The sequence below is a fragment of the Varanus komodoensis genome, unplaced genomic scaffold, assembly GCF_004798865.1.
Source record: "Varanus komodoensis strain SLA01 unplaced genomic scaffold, ASM479886v1 scaffold1, whole genome shotgun sequence".
In the NCBI taxonomy this organism is placed as follows: Eukaryota; Metazoa; Chordata; class Lepidosauria; order Squamata; family Varanidae; genus Varanus; species Varanus komodoensis.
In genome coordinates, this window is record NW_025335268.1 from 74,529,709 (window position 1) to 74,550,442 (window position 20,734).

General features: G+C 62.3%; 1 protein-coding gene across 1 annotated transcript in view; it reads right to left on the reverse strand.

The window, feature by feature from the left end:
* Window positions 1-7,230: 7,230 nt before the first annotated feature.
* The window catches only part of SMO (smoothened, frizzled class receptor), an 18,355-nt gene continuing 4,851 nt past the window's right edge, over window positions 7,231-20,734 (reverse strand). Inside the window, exons 2-13 of the mRNA XM_044430532.1 lie at window positions 20,521-20,693; window positions 17,484-17,689; window positions 16,745-16,954; window positions 15,489-15,661; window positions 14,550-14,769; window positions 13,928-14,051; window positions 12,228-12,320; window positions 11,806-11,914; window positions 10,220-10,405; window positions 9,706-9,854; window positions 9,274-9,408; window positions 7,231-7,886 (exon numbers count right to left, since the gene is read on the reverse strand). Of these exons, the coding sequence (XP_044286467.1) occupies window positions 7,255-7,886; window positions 9,274-9,408; window positions 9,706-9,854; window positions 10,220-10,405; window positions 11,806-11,914; window positions 12,228-12,320; window positions 13,928-14,051; window positions 14,550-14,769; window positions 15,489-15,661; window positions 16,745-16,954; window positions 17,484-17,689; window positions 20,521-20,693 (2,410 nt within the window). The 3' untranslated portion in view covers window positions 7,231-7,254. The remainder of the gene's footprint in view (window positions 7,887-9,273; window positions 9,409-9,705; window positions 9,855-10,219; window positions 10,406-11,805; window positions 11,915-12,227; window positions 12,321-13,927; window positions 14,052-14,549; window positions 14,770-15,488; window positions 15,662-16,744; window positions 16,955-17,483; window positions 17,690-20,520; window positions 20,694-20,734) is intronic.

Below are 20,734 nucleotides of genomic sequence, written 5' to 3' on the forward strand. Positions count from 1 at the left end.
AGCCCGCCTGGCGTGGGAACCACGGCTCCCGGCAGGCGCCGCGCGGAGGGCCCGCCCGGGGCCGCTGGGGATTGTAGTCCGCGCCCGGCCCGGCCTGGCTGCGGCCCCGCGGCGGCGCTTCTCGCTCCCGGGCGCCGCTTGCTGCCCCCGGCGGGCCCGAGGCGGCCTGCAGGAGCCCCGCGAGCCAGAGCGTTCGCGACGCGCCCGAGGGCGGCCGGCGAGGGCCGGAAGCCGGGGCAGCGCTTCACCGCCAGGCCGCGCCGGCTCGACCCGTTCCTGAGCCCGCGTTTCAGGGCTTGCGTTGCCGGGCCCGGGCTCTCCTCCTGCGCGCCGCGGGCGCCGCGATCCCCTGTCCGGCGTCGGCCTCGCGGCCGTCCATCCGGGCCCCTCCCGGAGACCGTCTCGCTGCGGGCCGTGAGACACCAGCCGGGCACGGACGCGGGCCGGGGAGGGGGCCCGGTGCGTGCACCGTTCGGGCTGCGGGTCGCACAAGGACAGGTGCGGCGAGGAAGCCTAAGGCAGCGCGAGCAGGAGGCAGCCCGCGTGGCCGAGCAGGTGGCAGCAGGCCCGCCCGGCCAGGTGGAGGTGTGCGCGGCTCTCGCGGACCGCGTGCGCCCGGCACCAGGCCAGCCGGTTCGCACATGCCGTACGAGAGAAGCCCGTGCAAGCCTCTGGCGACGGAGCGGCCTCCGTGGAAGAACTCTCCTTGTGCAGGGGCGCTTGGCTTTCCCTGGGAAGGTCCTCTGCTGTGCAGCGGGTGCCCTCGGATCGCGCACCCCCTTGGTTCGAGGACTGCGCGGAAGCCCACCGTCCCCTCCCGTGCTCCGGGCTGTCAGCCTCTAGCCTTGGAAGGTGGCGGGGGGGCCCTGAAAGCAAAGCAGAACCGCGTAAGGAGATGGTGGAGGCACAGAATGAATTCTTTGCATTTGCCCGCGTTGCAGAAGATGCCGCGCCGGAGCGGGTGCCTCCTGGGAGTCGGAGCAAGCAAACCGTGGTGACACACAGTCCTCAGCTGACTGACACAGTGGAAGCATCACCAGGCCCTGATATATCCATCCCAGAGCTCTTAAAGAGCTCAAATACAAAACCGCTGGCCGCCTACAAACGTATCTGGCATGCCCCTAAGATCAGCCCCTGTACTCTAGGGCTGGAGAATGCCCGGCCTAGCAGCCACTTTTAAAAGGGATCCGGGCAAGGGCTGGGAAATGACAGGCCAGGCAACTTGACGACATTTCTGGGTAAATCGGTTGGAAGTGTGACTAAAGGTGGAGCCAGCAAATGCAGCGTTTGTCAGAGATGGCTGCCTCGGTGCACCAGTTGCTGGGGAACATGGGTGGGGGGGGGGGGTTGGCTGCAATCCTTGTGGGTCTCTCTGGGGCAGCTGCTTGGCTATGGCAGGAGCAGAGCTCTGGCCTGGCTGGAACTTGGCCCGATCCAGGACGAGGGCTCGTTCTCTGAAGGGCTGATCAACACCTGTGCCCCACCTCGTAGCTGCGGGCTCCTGCCCCACCGGAGCGCAAGGGGCGTGTGAAAGGCGCAGGGGGCGCTTTCGGTCAAAGCCAGCTCTGCAGCGCCACCTGCTGACAGAAACTTTGCAAATAAAATGCGCGGGGGGGGGGCGGGAGACACAGGTAACAATTTTGGGGCATTGCCATTTTGCAGTCCCTGTTGGGTGCCAGCCCCTGCTTCCTCCCACTGCAATTCCCATCCTCCCCACACCACATGGTTGGGGAAAGCTACCCGACATGACTTCAGTCGAAGGCAGTCACAGCGCCCACCCCCTTATTGAACACTGCTGGCATGGCACGGATGGGCACAAATGCAGCTTCACACTCATAGGGACTAGCAACTTTAAAGCTCCAATGTTGCTGCAATCTCGAGGGAGGGAAATAAAGGTGGCACGTCTTCCTTTCTGCCCCACAGGTCCACCTGCCTCAGACCCTAGAAAACATGGTCATGCCACCACCATTTGTAAACATAGAAAAACAGAAACAGAACGAATCAGAGGGGGTCTCCTGGGCCATCTAGTCTGACCCCCGGCTCCAACCGGCTCCGCTCATGACATGCCTACCACGTGCATGTCCAGCCTCTCCTTGGTGGTGAGCAGGAGATGCCCGTGGGCCACTGTGGGCCAGCACTGCTTAACGGCAGCGGCAACACACCCAGCCCCACACAGATGCCCCAGGGAGCTGCGGCGACCACCCAGCGTGGCTGGCAAGGACTGCCAGACGCCCCGCAGCCTCTGCTGGCTTAAACAACCCACAGAGCCCTCTGCTGGTTGTGCAAACCAGGTCCAGGGAGTGGGGCCACACATATATTCATTTGTGCCCCCAATGGCCGGTGGTCTCAAGCCTTTAGAGTGTGTTCGCTCTCTCATCCTCCCACATCAGATTTAAGAGCTTTAAGCACCAGCATCCGAGAGGAAAGTTGCGGCTCCGCTCCCACCCCTGGCCTTCTGCCTGGTCCACCCCTGGAAAGCAGCTTTTTGGGCCCCAGGCTGGCCCTCCCCACATGTGCTCAAGAGACCCTTGGGCTCCACTGGACTCGACCCTGGCCAGCCGAGTGCTGAGGAGTCGGCATTTCCCCTGCTCCCGAGGAGTCTCCTCCATCCCGCTTTGGAGGGTGCGAGTTCTGACATTCACCCGATGGAGTGGGCCATGCTGAACTTCCAGCGATGCCCCATTCACGTACTTTTAATACACACTGAAGTGCTCCGTTGCAAAATATTTCCAGACCGACAACTTAAGTTTATGTGTTCATTTGAGAATTTTTACAGTGGGGTCCAAAACCGTGTGTGACTTGTGGAACAAAAATATGGAAAATGTTCTCCAATTCCTCCCCCCCTCCCCCAACGTGCCTTAATACAAACATAAATCAACTGGAGTATAAAACCGTACATATTTATTTGACACCTGCATATTGAAAATATACTTCGTGTTTTCCTTCCCCCAGCAGGGACCTGAATACAAAGTGGGGAACTGGTTTTCTGCTACTGAAATCCAGTAGGCCAGACTGGGGCGTCAGGAGGCTAGGCAGAGCGGCTTTCCAGTCCCCCTCCCTCGAGCGGCTACCCCACTTCCCTATAGCGGGTGTGACTGTCCCCAAGTGGGGGCCAGAGGCGGCCATCCTGGCAAACACAGACCAGAGTGTCCACCTGCTCGGCCAGTTGTCCTGCAAGCACCTCCCCGCCATTCCCGATTTTAAAAAAATAGGGGAAGCTGCGGCGAGAGACCTGTGCACCAGCCTTGGTTTGGAAGGAACGCGTTTGCTTTGGAGCCCTCCCTTTGCCTTGCACCGAGGGTGGAACTGTGCTGGGCAAGGTTAATCTCGCCCCCCACCATGGCAGCCCTCAAACGACAGGCCACCCCACTGCACGCCTGGGGGAACAGACCCCTCTTCACCCGCTCTGCCCCTTCCCCAAATCTGAGTTTGCAACTTTGCTGCAGAGAGGGGCCAACACCCCCAAAGAACATGGCCGAGTGGACAGGCTGGAAAGGAACGATGGGACCTGTAGTCCAGAACACCTACAGGGTGCCAGACAAGAAACAACGATGGCTTGGATTTATACAGGACTGGCTCACAGCAAGACCGGGGCTCGTGGGCACTCCTCCCAGAGAGCAAGACAAGCCCCACATCTGGTCTACAGCGTTCCACAATTTTCCAGGTATGTCCAAATGATTATTTGTGCAAAGCATCATTTCTTCTCCAACCATGACTGAACATCCTGGCTTTGCAAACAAGCCATGGTTTACACAAACTGTAGCTTGCTGCAAACGACTGCAATGAGAAACGGAGGTTTGCTGCAATTTCCATGCAGCAGCTTTTCCGATCCACCCTGGCTCCTGCCCCAGCACAGCGGATGTCAGCCAGGCAGCCACACTCGGCCGCTTGGCCAGAGGCTCTGCTCTGTCCCCAGCCTACTTCCGCGATGAGCCATTGAACCCGAAGCCCTTGCAGCTCCTTGCTCATCCTTCCCGAGTGGCAGAGAGTGAGGTTGACACTGAGCGCGTAAGCTGGGAAATGACACCTGGCTTCCGCTGCAATCTTACCTCTCAGCCCCTCCTTGGCAAAACTGGGACAGCCGCACTGACCCACCATTTGGGGCACGGTAGGAGCCCCCTAGAAACACCTCCCTTCAGGCACTGCGGCAGACTTGAGAATGCCCGCCCTTCCTGCTTTCCTGTTCCCTCCACTCGGCACCCGAGCTTCAAGGCTCCTGGGGGTGGAGCGTGATGCCCACACAGCAAAGGGACCCGGAGTGCCCAGTACTCAGTGGTGCTGATCAGAGGAAGCTGCTTCACACAAACCCCCCACAAGAGGACAGCCTTTTTAAATGCTTGGGTTCAGACAAGAGAACCTGCGATCAAGGGTAGAGTGTGGGTTGTCGAACCATGGGTTATCTTGTCTGAATCCAGCTAACAAATCAGTGAACAGCCCATAGTTCACAGCGCAACAAACTATTGGTTCTCTTCATGGGTTGCCCATGGTTAATAAGCCATGGTTTGCTAGTAGAGCTGGGTTCGGGCAACGGGACAACCCATGTTTCAAGAACAACCAACACTCAACGCTTGCGTATGTGTTACTGTGTATTCTGGAGCTAGTTCTGAATCTCCCAGGCTCAGCCCTCCGTGATGTCCATCAGACACCAGTGGGGCTTACTTCCAAGTAGGACTAGAGCACAGTGCAGTGTTTAGCGGTTCTCTTTCCCTCTTTTAGCAGAACCTTTGGAGCAATCCGCTTGGAGAACAGAACGCAAGGGAGGGGGTTGGAAGTGCACGGCAAGCGGGGGAATCTCTCATCCAGATCATCTCTTTTAAGAACTGCTTCCTAGGAGAGGACTACAAAATCTAAGTCTTGATACTATTCAGAACAAACTTCCCTTGCGTTATACACTGACAGGTTAAAAAACAACAGGAAAACCGGCGCCCCAATCGCAACAGAGCGATTCTGTTCAAAGGCCTGTAACTGTTCACTCATTAATACCACGGTCGCTTGTTCCATCTTGGGCGTGATAAGGCAAGGCTGAAGAGAGCCCACAGCATTCAAGACTACAACTCCCAACAGGCAGTGGCAAGGGCTGCAGGAGCACACTGCATGCTGGGATGCGTAGTTCTTCTGAAGAGCCCAATTCTTCCGATTCTTGCTGCGGAAAATGTCCTCAGAACAGGACGATGCCCCACCACTGAGGTCACGGTTGTTCAAGAGGCAGGGACTGAAACGGAAACAACCCCAAAAACACTGCAAGAGCCAAATCATGGAAGAAGGGGAGGATTTAAGACGCTGCAGCGAAGCTCGGAGGAATGCGCTAATTTCGTCTGACTCCCAGCTGGTGGCTCAGCAGCTTTCTTCTTGCTCAGCCCCAGGTCTGAATTTGAGATGGCCCTCCAGATGTTCTGGCCTATGACTCCCATGCTCCTTGGTCATCAGCAGTGCTGTGGCAGATGGGATTTGCAGGCGAGCGCAAGCAAAGTGCCAGAAGCAGCGCAACCCTAGCGCAATTTCAAAGAGGCCCCTAAGCCTGCGGCCTTTCCAGGGGGTCGGGTGCCCCCCCCCAGCTGTTTAAGTGACCATTCAGAGGAAATTAAGCGCTCCCCTCGAGGAGGATGGCTTCCCGCTGAAATGCGCACATCAGGCTGCTGCAGGTGGAGGCGGGCCCTTGCCCACCCCGGCCGGTCGCAGCCCCCCGGCTCTTTCACGGGAGAATGCTGCCACGGCTGCTCTGCCATCACAGAACAACTGGGACTCAGGGCGGGCCTGCCAGGCCTCGTGGGATCCAGCCCCGGCTGAGGGGGTGTGACGAGCAGAGAGGTGGCCCTCGCGCCTGTCAGACCCCCCCCCCCCGCTTTCTTGCAAATGCTGGGACCAGGCCTCCCGTGTGCTCCAGCTGCACCTCGCCGGCAGCCCGGCTTGGGCCAGGTGGGGGTCACCCCCTCCGTTTTCCCCACCTCAACTATTTTTTCAAAAGAACTTTTAAAAAATGCGGTCCTTTAAAGCCCTTCAAACTAGAATGGCCAGCCTACATTTGGGAACCCCTCGCCCCAGACTTTAGGCTGGCTAACCAAGTGTGGCCCCCTCCCCACCCAGGGATTGATCAGGGATGCGCTTCCGGGAAGGGACATGCAGATCAGCTGGGCTGCCTGCAGTGGGGACCTCCCCGCATCCTGCCTGCCTCCTCTTCCTCCCAGAGTCGGCTCCTGCCTTTCAAGGCCGTTCTGCACAGCTGCACGCCTGGTGTCCAGAGGCCCCGGTACCTTCCGCTCCTCTTCGGTGGCAGAGCAGAGACCCAGGCACTGCGGGACCGGGGCCTGTGGGGCTCCCCCCAGATCAAATGAGCAAGCCCCAGTGTGATTCCCCAGAGGCTCAAGAAACTGTCCCTGAAGCAAACAGCCCCCCCACCAAACACGCAATTTTCAAGGGGGAACAAAACCAGGGAAAGAGGGCTTGACCCTCCATCCTGCGTGGGATTTAGCCAGGGAGACAAAAATCCCTCGGTGCAAACAGGTGTTCCCGAGCTCGACTGCCGAGCCGCAGCGGCAGGGACAGCGACTTTCCAGGCCGATGGAGGCAAGCGGTAGCCCTCCCTTGCCCGTACATTTTGTCCCCGGTCGTGCTTGGAAGAAACGGTCTCAACCGATGCCGACAGGCCTGCCCTGTATCTGCCAGGTGCCCCCGCAAGGTCTCTCCTCACTCTTGCATGAACCGCACAACCGGCATCTGCCCCCCACCCCCAGCCAGCAAGAACCGCGGCCCCCCCTCCGCAGAAGCCCACCAGGGAATGAGGCGGATTCCAGATCCGCCTGGGAGCAGTGGCCGGCCTGGGCATTCAAGTTTCCGGGGTCACGGGCCAAACGCGAAGCGGCTTCCTCCGGAGGAGCTGGGGCGAGATGGCTCGCTCTCCCCCGATGCCGATGGCCGAGGACCCTCCCGGGCTCTTGGCGAGCGAAGCAATAAATACTCAGACAGGCCCACGCGGCCCTCGCACCAGGGTGCGCCCGGCGTCCCTGCGACTCTGGCCGTGCCGTTTCTCCAGCAGGGCGCGAGGTGACCTGAGATGCGCGCGGTGCATGCGGCGAGCGGATGCGCGGGGGGGGGTGCGAAGGGGAGCCGGGCGCCCAGAGGCCGCGGTTCTGTCCAGGCGTCTCAGGTGGGCTCAGCCTCCGGCTGCAGGGCGGCAGAGGCCCGGCGTCGGTTCCTCATCCCCTGGAAGAGCGCGTGGCCGGCCGGGACCCGATCGCGCCTCGCGGGGGAAAAGCCCTAGAAGTCGGAGTCGAGGTCGAGCAGCTCCACATCCATCAGGTGGGTCCTGGAGCTGATGGGGGGCAGCGCGCCCCTCCTCCCGGGAGTCTGCAGCGCCCTGTAGGGGCTGCCACCGCCACCCAGGAGCACGGAGGCCGAGGCGGCGCTTCGGGAGGGGTGCTGGAGGAACCGGCCCCCCTGCTGCGGCAGCGGCCCGGGGAAGAGCCAAGGGCCGCTCCGGGGGCCTGGCTCATCCTGGGGCCCGGCATCAGGGCAGAAGGGGTGGCTGACGAGATTCAGGGCGCTGCTGTGCCGGTAGCCGGCCGGGGGCTCCCGGGGGGCCCAGGGAAAGCCATCTTCCTGCTGGGGGCCGCCCGGCCTCCGTCCGGGGAAGGCGCCCGGAGAGAGCACGTCGTTCAGCGCCTGGGACTCCTGGCGACTGGCCACGAAGCACTTGGCCCGGGGGAGCTGGGGCAGGCGGGGGACGGAGCTGGCGAAGCGGTCCGTGCCGCGGACGCCGTCGGCCGGCCCCATGGGGCACACCTCCTTCTTCTTCCTCCTCCGCTTCTTCTTGCGGCCCAGCCTCTTCTCCCGCCGCGGCGAGAGCTCTCCTTCCACCAGCCACAGGCTCGCCCTTTCCTCGGGGGGCACTGCGGGACCAACGGGGGACAAAGACAGGGCGGCTACTTTCCGGGGCCGCAAAGGGGGGCTTCTTTCACAGGGAGGGGCCCTGGGCTGAGCCGGGCCCTGCAGCCCTGACACGGGCTGGCAGCGTCGGCGCCCCGTTTCCCAGCCCTGCCGGAGATGCTGCCGCGGAGCCGGCGACTTGCCTCCTGCCTACAAAGCAGGCCCTCTGCTCCCGGGACGCGGGGAACCCGCCTCTGCCCCGTCTGGCATGTCAGCTCCGGGCTGCGTCCAGCGTGGGGCCGGGGTTAAGACATGGAGCTGTGCCTCAGGGAGGGAGGTCGGGGTTCTCGTCTCCACCCAGCCGGGGAACTCACTGGGTGACCAGGCCTCCGTCTGGCCTACCTCACAGGGCTGCTGTTGTGAAGGGAAGACTGAGAGGAGACTTCTGTAAGTCGCCTTGAGTTGCTCGATAGGAAAAAGAGCAGGTCAGAAACATGAACAAACTGCTGCCGTCTGAGCAGGAGTTTTGCGTCTGTTTGCGGGACCTTGTGCTGCTCCTTCCGTTTTCTAGGCAACGACGTATTCTTAGTCTTGACTCTCAAGCTGCCTTGGATGTTTTGACAGGAAGGCAGCACACGCTAAATCGCAGTATCGACAACTATGTTGCCGCGGCTGCCACTGAAGTATGCACCAGTTTGCAGCATCACCAAAGGAGGAAGGCTCTCTGCCCCACGCAGCTTACAGTTTATGGTTTGACAGGGGAAAGACAGCAGAAGGGGGGTGGGATATGCCTTGGGAAGCATGTGGGGCTGAGGACTAGCTCCTTGAACAACGGAGAACTCGGCCGTGTCAGCTCCTGCACTGCCCTTTCCCACTGAGACCTGGACAGGAATCTGGCCGTTACGTGGCCATTTTCTCCTGCCGCTTGTCCTGGTTTCCAAGAACGGAAGATGCCCCGCTATGGGCATGGGGGGGGGGGCTCCGGGGGCCACGGCCACAAAAAATACAACAGAGGAACACCCCTGATAGGGGGCGGGATGGCTCGGGCAGGGGGAACGCCTGGGGGCGACGCAGCTGTGGCACTTACCCCTGGCCTACAGGCCTCGCTGCCCCCAGCCGGGCCCCCCTCGGCACGCGGCTGCCTGCCAGCCCAGGGGCCCGTGTGGAGGGAGCCGAGGGAGCCTGGATCCCCGGGAGCCCTCCGTGCCGCCAGACTCCCCCGGCCAGAAGACGAGGGGCCGTAGCTGGACCCCCGCCCGGGGGGCTGCTGGCCCTCGATTCCACCCTCCGGCCAGCAGGGGAGCGAGAGTCGGTGCACGACCCGTGACAGAGCCACGGCACTGCCCTGCAGCGGCATCCCCGGGGGGCCGCAGAACCCCCTCCCCCAGCCCCCCGAGCCAGAGGCATTACCGGGCGTTGCTACAGGCGTGACAGAGACGTCCTGCGACAGGATGGCCCCTCTGCGGGCGACCATCTTGGTCACGTGCTGTGCCCAGGCAGAGGACACGTCTCCCGACGGCTCGTTGAGGTCGAAGGGCAAACCGGCTGGAAGGAGAGAAGATGGAGCTCGCGAAACGGCGGTCGCCTGCAGCACGCTGGCTTCCGGACGCAGGCGTCCTCCAAGGACAGAGCTGGGCCTGCCAGTGAAGGGGCCCGCGTCCTTTCCGGAGGCTGCTTTTTGGAATCCAGCCCGTCCTGAACCCCTGAAAGGGCTTCTTCAAACTGGAGCCCCCCAGATGCGCAGAACAGCAGCCCCCAGAGTTCCCAGCTGGAGCTGCCCTCACCTGGGAAATATGGGAGCTGCAGCCGCCCAGTCCCACCCCCGTGCCCCCCCAGGCATACCAACTGGTCCCTCGTGCGAGGCGGAGCGCAAGCTGAACGACAGCTCCTGGCCGGGGTTGTGCTGCAGCTCCTTCCGCCTGGAGAAGGCCTTGGCGATCATCCTGCTCTTCCGGATCCTCTTCGGCTCGTTGCTGCTTTGGCCCGTCAGCCTGCCGGAGGAAAGGACAGCAGCCCGCCTGAGCACCGGCACACCTGGACGCCCAGGGGCCTGCAAGCGGGGCGCGAGGTCCCTGCCCATCACACACCCATTCTCGAGGAAAAACCAGCGTGCCTGTCCAGAGCCACACAGAAACCAGGCCTGAGGGCGCCCGACTTCGTCCACGTCCTCTTCCTCTCTAAAAGCAAGCTGTGGGGAGCCCAGGCCCTCCAAGAATGGGGCACGGGAGAACCTGGCAGAGCTGGTGCGTCACTCTGCCCCACAACTAGCAGGGCAGGGCAGGGCTGCCCTGTTCCAAGGACACCGCGAGCCGCAGCCCACAGCCGGCCAGGGCCTCCCGGCGGTCCCCACCCCTACCTGCACCAGGTGCGCTTCCAGATGAGAAGGGTGGCCCTGGTCCACACCCAGGTACTCATGGAGATGCCAGTCCCAAACATGGCAAAGAGGTTGATCTTCTCCACCAAGAGGCTGGGCCGGTTCTTGATCTCACAGTCGGGAATCGGCTTGTTGTTTTGCGTGGCGATTGTCACATTCGCCTCGCACCTGCGGAGGACCAAGAGCGGGGGGAGTCGGCGAGGGGCGCGAGGGACCCCGGACCTGACCGTGGCTCTTGCAGGATGGCAGAGCTGATCGTCTTGATGACGAACTCTTCGTAAAGGTCCCCCAAAGCAACCCAATGAATACTCCACTTTTTAAACATTTTACACTCAATTTACGAGCAACCCCGCATGGCAGAAAACAGAATGTGAAACTGCAAGGAGTTCGACATCAGTGCCAAAACAAGAGAACAATAGCCTAGTCAAAGCTAACCATGAGAGAGAGAGAAGGACGTTTTCACACTGGCCCTCAAGACCGTCCAGACCTTAGTTACAGGCCAAGCCGGGCATGAAGTCTTCCGCTTCCACTTGAGAGACTGGAACGGTGGGCCGGACAAGCATCCCACAAGTGGGGGGGGGGCTTTATGGAGAAGCCCCTGCCCCTCCAACCTGCCAGTGTTAAGCAGATTAATTGCTTAGATCAATTTAATCAAAAAACAAAGATAGACATGGCTTTTAAAATACTGATCGATTGACTGAATATAAGACTCTTTATAGATAAGAAATGTTGCCTTAAAAAGTGTTTTTCCCCTCCATGAGAAATTCAGCTCCTGAACCCCTGGTTAAGAACAGGGAAAAGCTGCTTGGCTCAGCTGCAAATTTGAACAGGTTTACTGGAATGTTTCATCAAGTAATCAAGGATTAATCCACAAAGATGAACTGAGCGAGCTTGCTGCGCCCTGCAGGACCCTTCTCTTCCTAAAAGGACTTCCTTCGGACAGAATCCTAGAAGAGGAGAGCTGGAAGGGGCCAGGGGGCCACCGGGGCCAGGGGGCCACCGGGGCCACCCCCTGCTGTGGCAGGACCCCAGTTCACCCCAGAATGCCTCTGGTGTGGGGGAGCCCACAGCCTCCCTTGGGCATGGGTTCTGTTGCCCTACTGCTCCAGCAGCCAGGAATTTTTCCCGGATGGCTAGTGGGAATCTGGCTCCCTGCACCTTGCGCCCGCCATCCCATGTCAGGCACTCTGGGGAGATGGAGCAGCGATCCCGCCTCTCCTCGGAGTGGCAGGATTTTTTTCCAGCGCTCCCTGCTAAGATGGCTGGCCGTGTGGGCCCCGCTCCACACAAACCTCTCCACCGGCCTCTTTGCCTGTGACCCGTGCGGCTCCGGGGGCTTCTCCACCATGGAGTTTGCCCTTCGGGCGGAAGGAGCCCCGGAGCCGTTCCGCGCCTGGCCCCTCGGGCAGCCACCCCCTTCCCTGTGCACAGCTCGGCGCTGCTGCTCCGGCCGGAGCTGGGTGGCTGGCCCCGGAAGCTGCCCCTCGACGCCCTGCAGAATCCTGCAGCATCCTGCGGCTGATGCCCAGCACAGAACAAGGCCAAGGGCCCCCCGCCCCCGCACTTACAGGACAAACTCCCGGAAGCTCCGCTCCCACTCCGCCTGGTTGAAGAAGTCGTAGAAGTGGCAGCCAAACGTGATGAACACAAAGCCGAAAGCCAGGAAGCCAAAGATCCCTGTCGCGGGAGGGGAAGAAACGCGTCACAGGGCGGGGAGAGGCCTGCATGTGCTGTCCTGGCAGGGGGCGCCCCTGGGTGTGTAGCAGCAGTCTGAGGGCAGACAGAAGCCTTTCCACCAGTCCTGTTGGAAGACTTGCTTTTCCTCTTCCCTCCCTATTCCCTTTCCTTGCGTGTCGTGTCTTTTCGGACTGCAACCTGCGGACAGGGACTGTCTCGATTTACTGATAGCATGCAAACCACTCGAGAAGCCTTTTTGGCTGAGGGATAAAGCAAAATGCTTCCACTGGATAGATCGGCCTAGCCCACTCACCCAGGCGTAGCATCGTCTCGTTGATTTTGCTGGCAGCTTTCTCACTCAGCAGCCCGGGGTGGTTGCTCTTGATGGAGAACAGCGTCATCACACCTGCAACGGGGCAAGGGGAGCGCGGTCGGATGCGTGGCCCCAACACCTCTCTGTGCCAAGGGGTGTCACGGCAGCCAGACAGCTGCGGTTCCGGCCTGCGAGACTCGGGGATCGCTCGAGCAGGGTGGGTGCAGGGCCCTGCCTGCCCGCTCCTCAGCAGCCGGTGCGCACCGGAGGCAGCGCAGAAACCGCTGGCCAGCATGAGCCGGCGTCTCTGCCTTGCGTTTGTCCAGTCGCAGACCCTCGGCCCGGCCTACCTCACAGAACTGTTGTGCAGGTAAGACGGAGAAGAGCACTGCGCAAGCCCCTTTGTAAGCAAACAGGCAGGCCATAAATCTAGTAAACCAAACACAAGCCAGTGACCATGAGCAGCCCCTCGCGTGCCGCCGAGCGCCGCAGCTGAACTCTGCACCGCGCGAACAACCCTTCCTTGGATCTGTTAGTCTCCCGCCAAACGGCTTCCTGGGAGGACCCTGCTGGCTCCCACTATCATGGGAAAGGGAGGGAAAGGTCTCGCTCTCCGCCTTCTCCAGGCCAGGCGACCCCCTCCTGTCTCCCCCCTCGCCAGGCTTCCAGGCCAGACGACACCAGACGCCGCAGCCGTTCCTTTCCTTGCAGGGCGAGAAGGTGGGAGATGCCTCGTAAAACACCCGCGGGCATGTCTCTAGGCGGGCGCTCAGTGGGACTGCCAGGAGAGCCGCTCAGCGCCAACTGGGTCACGCTGGGACGCGTGTGTTTCTTGCTCCGAGAGGGGCTGATCACGCTCGCTGCCACACACGGTGTCCGCGGCATCCGTGGGCCTTTCCCGCAAGCTTGCGTGCTGCTCTGCAAGGCAGCCCTCCAAGTAAACCCACCACCGCGTGCCAAAGCCGCCTGCACAACCTTCAGGGACTGGGCACCCCCGGATGTGCTGGGACTACACCCCCCATCGTGCTCGGCCAGCACGGCACGGAGGCCACCTGGCTCTTGCCCTAACCTGACGTTCGAACCTCACATGCGATTTAGAACTGCCTGGGGGAGCGCAAAGAAGGGGCTCCGGGACTCGCCCCACTGCCCTCCGAAGCGTGCTCGCTTCGCCGCTGTGTCTTCAATACACTTATGTCCCCGACCCCCAGGAAGTCCGCAGTGGTGGGCGGACGTGACGCTCTCTCTCCACGTTATCTTCACAACCACCCTGTGAGGTAGGCGAGGCTGAGAGGGAGCGACCGGCCCCAGGTCAGCCAGGGAGCTGCACGGCCGAGTGAGGACCTCCACCCGGGCCTCCCCGGGCCGATGCCCCAACCAGCTACGGCCGATCCAGCATGGCTGGTCCTGTGTCCCTAGCCGCTGCGACCCATGGGCCTCCAGGGGCTAAGCCAGCAGAGGGTCCCCACAGGGCGTGTGCGCAGACAAGGAGGGCAGCGGGACTCTGTTGCTGCCAGCTCTCCTCGGGCGGGCTGACCTGGACCCCTGTGCCAGGGTTCCCCTAAGGAGCGGCCCCTGGGCGGCGAGTCCGGCGGCCCGGGGCCCGAGACTGGGGGAGAACGAGACCCTTCTCCTTTCCCAGCCGCCCCCTTCCCTGCTTGCCACACTTCGGTGCAGAGACCCGAGCGAGGAGAGAAGCCCACCTCGGATTAAGAAATAGCCGCCCACGATCAGCACCAGGCCGATGGGAGCCAGGACGAAGCCGGCCCGGTAGCGGTAGTTCTTGTACCCGACGAAGCAGATGCCGCTGACCGAGTCTCCGTCCACCTGGGAGGGCGAGAGGGGAAGCACGGGCCCTCCAACTGCTGCTCGCCGCCCGCGGGACAGAGCCCGGGAGCCGCTTGCAGCCGCAGGGCAGAATTCGGACTTGGAGACGCTCCAGCGGGAAGTGGCGTCCAGAGGGAGAACGGGCAAGGCCAAAATAACCAAGAGGCCTGCAAGTTTAGCGTCCATCGCTCCCTGCCCAGAGCCCGGCCCTGGGGGGCATTGCGGCCGGAGTGGGGATGGGGACGGTCCTCTGGGGAAACCCCGAGGGCCAGCCGGGGGCCCGGAGCGGATGGAAGCCTGGCTCCTGGGCTGGAGGTTCCCCATCTCTGCACTGAGGCACCGCTCCCTCAAGGGCTCTGTGCGGCCACTCCAACCCGAGGGCGACGGTCTCTTTCGCCGACAGTGGTCATCCGCCGCACAGTGTGGAGAAGAACACCGGTCCCTTCCGCCACGAGAAACCGCCCCCCCCACACAGCCCGGGCCCGTCCCGCCCGTTACCTGGGCCACGGCCAAGATGGCGACGGTGAGGACGAAGGGGATGGACCAGGTCACCAGGTGGAAGTAGGAGGTCTTGCCCACCAGCGGCTGGTAGGTGGTGCCCAGCGCCTTGAAAGAGGTGTGCCAGGCATAGGTCAGCATCACGAACCAGATGACGCCCGACATCAAGGAATAGTAGACGATGACGAAGATGATCACGCAAGAAAGCGTCTCGTTGGAGCTGCGAAGAGGAGCAGAACGCTTGCGGTGAGGTGGGAGGGCCTCGGGGGGGAGAGGTGGCGCTGCTCCCTCTGGGTAAGACCTGTTGCCCCATCGCGAGCAAAGTCTATCTGGGGGGACCCCGAATGCGCCTCTTGCCAGAGCTTCTCCCTCACAACAGGTGCGCATGTGCGCACACACACTTCCACAGGTTCACCTGGGGCGTTTCTCGGTGGGTTTGCACAACCTCCCAAGAGCTCCATGAGGGCCAGAGCAGCCTCCCAACCGAAAACTGTTCCCCACCCCAAATCTCAAGGAGTGGAAACGGAGGGGCTTGGCACCGTTTTCGGAATGAAGCGCAGAGCGGCTTTTGCTGGAGGGCTTGTTCAAGGCCGCATGTGCAGCTGAACATGGAACACCCTGCCCCCGTGGCACGTGGCCACGTCTTGCTGCGGTGGTCCAGCTGTGGTGGACGGCAGAGGGTGGGGGGAGGCCTGGTGTGGCTCCTCCGTGCCAGGATCAAGTCCAGTCCCCGCTCTGAGAAAGCCAGCGTGTCAGGGGAAAAGCTCAGGGCGGGCTTCTCCCAGCCCAGGAGAGCTCTCGGGCTCCCATCGGCCCCGGCCAGTGGTTGGGCCAGCGGGGGCTGAGGGAGTCGGGAGACCGGCGGCACCCAGGGACCCCCGTTCCTTGGCCCGGCCTCTCAGTGGTCTCGAGCGCCAGTGGCGCCCCAGAGGAACATACGTCGGCTCTCCCAGGCGCATGGTCCCGTCTGCGCGGCACACGATTTCGCGGCGGGCGCCGTCCATGAACTGGGCCAGCCAGCCGATGCTGCCCATGAAGAAGCAGGCGTTCACGTAGAAGAGGATGACGGCCGGGTAGCGGTTCGAGTTCTTCCAGTCGGCGACGAAGGTGGCCTGGGGGGGAGGCGCAACGGAGTCAGAGCGCCCACAGGCAGGGCAAGGCAGCCCCAAGGGGGCTCCCCCCCCGCCCCCCGCTTCCCTTCAGGAGATGCGTCACGAAAGAACGTGGAAAGGCACAGCGAGGCAAGGAAAGCAGCGTTTTAAAAACAGAGGGCCTGCCACAGCTCTCCCAGCGTGGTGCCCCCCCGATGCGAGCTTGCCGGGGAGGAAGGGAGCTGAAGCCGGCACATCTGGCGAGCACCAGGTTCGGGAAGGCTGGCTGAACCAGAGAGCTGCCTCGGAAACCATCTTGACCGTTCTCTCTTGCACAGATGCAGGTGAGACAAACGTGTCCTGCAAAGTGGCAGCCACGGAAAAGGCCTTGCCGTGCGTCCCAGCCACGCTTGCAGGATCAGGCCCACACGCCCAAGGCACCTGCAGGATCTGGCCCGCACGCCTGTCCAGAGGTCTCTTGCCACCGACACTCGTCTGGGCTGCCCAGAAGTCTGGGCTGGCCCCGTTGCGACACGGGCTCGGGTCACACGACACGGGCCTGCCGCCCGAACACGGTTTCCCGCGCTTGCAGAACCTCTAGCCAGCCCCGGCCTCCCAGCCTGCCGGCCTGGGCGATGGAGGCTGCCCTCTGCGGCCAGGGAGCTCCAGACGGGGGTAATCCAGACCAGAACACCACAAAGCTTTCGGCCCCCTCCATTCCGAGCAGGGTTGTTCTGAGGATTAACGTTCCTCTGGGATGTAGTACGTGGGTTCAGACAACACGATGATAACCCTCACTCAAGGGTTGAGCCTGCGCGGTCATTAAATCGTAGGCTGTTGCTGAAGCATAAGCTGCCGTGTCGTCTGAACCCAGGTTCACCAACAAGCCATGGCTTGTTGACCTTGAACAAACCATGAAGGGAATCACGGTCTGTTGCTGGGCTGTGAGGTGTAGGTTATTTACCACAGTTTGCGATCTTGCTTGGGTTCGGACAGCACGACCACCCGCCCTTCCGTCACCCCGAGTGTGGGTTCTCGGGCTGCTTGAACCCCACCCTGGCCTTCTCCTCCCTGCTCATCCCCCCACCGCACCATTTGGCTTACCAGCGTGAAGAAAGTGCAGAACAGAGTGACGGAGCTGAAAGCGGCGATATAGACGTGCATCTCGCGGTGCTCCTTCTCCGTGAAGAGGGGGTTCTGGCACTGGATGCCGCACCCCTCCACGTCCTCGTACCAGCTCTTGGAGTTGTCTGTCTGGACCAGGGGCGGCTCGCACTGCCCCGAGCTGTTGAACCGGATATTCTGCACCTCGTTCTGTGTGAGCAAGGGAGAGGCAAAGCTGTGGCTGCCGCCATGCGCAGGGCGCATCATCGCGGACGCTCTGCGCGCACTGCCGTAATTCTTCGCTAACCCCAGAGCTGTTCCTAGGACAACCGTCCCACAGTGGGGCTCGCTCCCGCCGTGGCGGACTGGCACTCGCCTCCAGCACAACTGGAGGGCGCCCCATTGTGGGAAGGCTGCTAGAGGAGGAACGTCGGCACGTCGGCCTTCTCCCTGACACCCTTGCTTTCTGCATGCAAGGCGTTCCCTGCGCCCCTTCATATGGAGAAGGCCACGAAGCGGCGACACCCCACATTCTCCCAGGGACCTTCATGACGCCTGGTGAGGAGCCGTCCCAGGCTAGACGCACAAACAGGCCTCTCGGCGCATGTGGGAACGCGTCCTTCCCGTGCAGACTGATGGCGTTTGGGCGCAGCCGAACCTTGCCTCTTCCCCGGGGCCACAGCCAGGCCTGGTATCTTGCCCGCTGGTGTGTCGACACGCCGCAGAAGCACTCGCTTACCGGGCAGCCTTCGGGGAAGCGGTCCGTGGTGCACCGGAGGAAGTCTGGCCAGCCCCTCTCGCGCTCGACGATGGTGCAGGGCCCCCGAGTGGCCTGGCACAGGGTCTGGCTGGGCAGCTCCACCTTGCCGTCCTCACACTTGGGCATGTACACGGCACAGAGGAGGGGCTGGATCACGTCCCAGCAGCGAGGGGCATTTCGCAGGCCTGGAAGCAACGAGGCAGGATAACCGGCGGTGAGTAAGACCCCTCTTCAGTCTCGGCAGCCCATGAGAGCTAGAAACTTGCTTTTTAAAACTGCTTGCATTTTGTTACTGATCTCATCTGAAAGTTAAGAAACCGGGGTGTTTAAACACCACTGGAAACATCGACAATTAATTCGCCAGTCAAAAACAAGAAACCTGCCAGGGCATCAGATACCTAAGATCCTGGTTAGCGGATGTTATCTATCCATCAGGGCATATTTAGAGTTTTGAAAGTGTTGCTGGCACTCGCACAAAATGGCTACCCTGGTGGGTGCAACCGGTCACTGCCCTGAAGGCACAGGGGCAAGGTTGAAAGATGGCCACCTCGCCCAAGCCAATATCCGGCTGGACACACCTTCTGCCTCCATGTTGCTTCTTTTCCTCAGCTTAAGGGTAGGGGATTTCGAGAAGAAGCGCTGGGTTCCACCCCTGGAGCACAGCTGCTTCCTAGGAAAGCCCCAGGATCCACATGGCCCGGGGTGTTCTGCGAAACAGAGCCCATCAGCCGGGACTCTGCTCTGCAATATGCCACCTTCCCAGGTGTGTGTGTGGGGGGGGGGGGGGGTGTTTAATGCGCAGGGAAGTGTCCACCAGCACCGTGTCAGAATGCCAGCAGCGTTTGCTCCTGCCAGAAGGATCTAATTCCCGCGTTCTAAGGATGCCTGCCATTCATGCTTCGAAACACACACGGACACCACAGAATGTGGCTTCTTTCTCATGCGCACAAATGCGAGGCAAGCCAGGCCCTTTCGCGCTCTTCGATTTGCAGGCAGGCGCTGTGACGTATTCCCGCCGGCCGCCACCGTCCCACAGCACGATGGGCTGAGCCACTCCACGTGCCTGCGTGGCTGGAAGAGAACGGGGGCTGAGGGGTGGGAGTGAGCGGGCAGGTGGAGCAAGAGGTAGAGCTTTTCCAGCCTTGGCCACACACAGCTCAGCTTGAGGTGCAGCCGGAAATGTTCTAAAAGGCCTGCGCACTCTCCAAGACGGCGGCCACTGAGACCCTCTCCAGGGAAAAATCGGTTCCCAGCGCACGTGTCACATCCAGGGCAGCACACACCTGTGCAGGTAGAGCAGGAGGGGTCCCGGAAAAAGTGCGGTTGGACAATTCATTTGGATGCGCTCTGACTGTGGATCAAGACCGAGCTCATGGCTACGCACTTTTCTTTGCCTTTACCATGGAACGGGCAACCTGCAGCCTCCAGATGTGACTGGACTCCAAGGGGCATCATCCCCGGCAGGGCCAATGACTACAAATGAGGGGAGCTGAAGTCCAACAGGGTCTGGGAGGACCAGACACTACGGAACCTCGGAGAAGGCATGTCCCGAGAATGGATGGGGACAATTGTCCCTTGTCTTCCCAAGAGGAGAGCAAGTAGCCCCTGCTTTTCCGCACCCAGCTCAGCCGCCCTCTTGCCCAGGCCGGGGGGGGGTGGTTCCCGCTGCCCACACAGCCTCGGCCCTCTTGAAGCCATGCTCTGGCAGGAGGCGCTTTAGCCCACCTCCAAAGACCAAGGCGCCCTCCCCCGATGTGCTGGGCTGCAGCTCCCACCATCCCCAGGCAGCAGACCTGCCAGTCAAGGCACGGCCAGGATTCAGACTGCTGGAAAGTGGCCACCAAGCCGAACGAGGAGATTCTCGAGGCTCCAGAGTCAAAGACAAATGCAGGGGGAAGGATCTGGTGTCGCGGCAGCACGTGTGGCAAGGAGCTCAGAGCCCGAGTGGCCACCGGCTGGACACGGCCCACAGGAACTGTGCCCCCCCCGATGCCACAGGCACGGCGATCTCACACCGGGCATGTGGGCAAGGTACCCTTTCTGGGCAGCTGTGCCAATGGAGAGGTCAGCTATCCAAGCCATCTCAAGCAACTGGTCTGGGCCCCTGGGAAATGTACTCTGCACATGCACAGAGCTGATCCTCCTGTTGTTTACCCCCGACACATTCTGGGAGAAAGAGTTGCCAAGAAGAGATTCTGGGGCTGAGCCGCCGTGGGGCTGCTCATCTCCGATCGGGGGCACCTTCCAGCTGAGCCTGGGCTTCGCAAGGAGGGGCTGCGCTCGTCCTCCTGCGGGCTCCTTCGGGGCCACATTTAGGGGCCGTCTGAGCCATCCTTGCAAGCTGGGAGCTGGAGGCCTTCCGCCTGATGGTGCCTGAGCGTGGCACAAGCTTCCACCGGGTGAAGCGGGCCTTGGCGGGTCTTGGTTACACCGTCAGCCCGATGCGCTGAGGGGCCCCTTCCAGACTGTCCAGGGCTCTGCCAGCCCCCAGGCTGGGCCGTGGGAGCAGTTTCAGCTGGGGGCGACAGGTGACAACACGGGGCGCTCCGCAGCTCCTCCACCTCTGCCCCGGGCCGACCCGGGCCAGGCGCTGCCCCAGCCCAGATGGCACCCCTGCCCCGTCCCCCTCGCCCACACCGTGACCAGGCCGATCCCGCTGGGCGCAGCGGTCCTTGTGCGCGACGCGTCCACTCCCGCTCCACTTGCAACCGGCGAGGCGTCCACGGCGCACGCCACGTTCTAGGGGGGCCCCCAAACGCAGCCCCCGCCCCCGGGGCACCGTGCCAACGACCTTGGGACGGCCATGCGTCTCGCGCGAACGCCCCGCACCCGTGCGCGAGTGCCCAGACGTGTCCCCGCCAACTCGGGCCGCCCCCCTGTGCCTCCCCAAAGCCGGGCCCCGGTCCGTGGACGCCGCTCAGAGGAGACCCGGCCGAGCAGCCTGCGACAGCCCCGCTTTGTTGTGCGCCCCCTTCGGCGACGAAGCCCCGCTCGCCCCCCCCGCCCCGCCGCTTACCGGACCAGAGCAGCAGCTTGTCGTGCGCCTCCGCCTGCGAGCCGGAGTCGCCGGCCAGGAGCGTGGAGGTGGCGGCGTAGGGCAGCGGCGAGCCCAGGCACACGTTCCGCTGGAGCGCCTCGCAGGGCGCGTCGCGCTTGCAGCGCGCCTCCTGCTCGGCGCCCGCCGCCGCGCTGCCATTGAGCGCGGCCGCCCCGCCGCCCAGGGGGCCCAG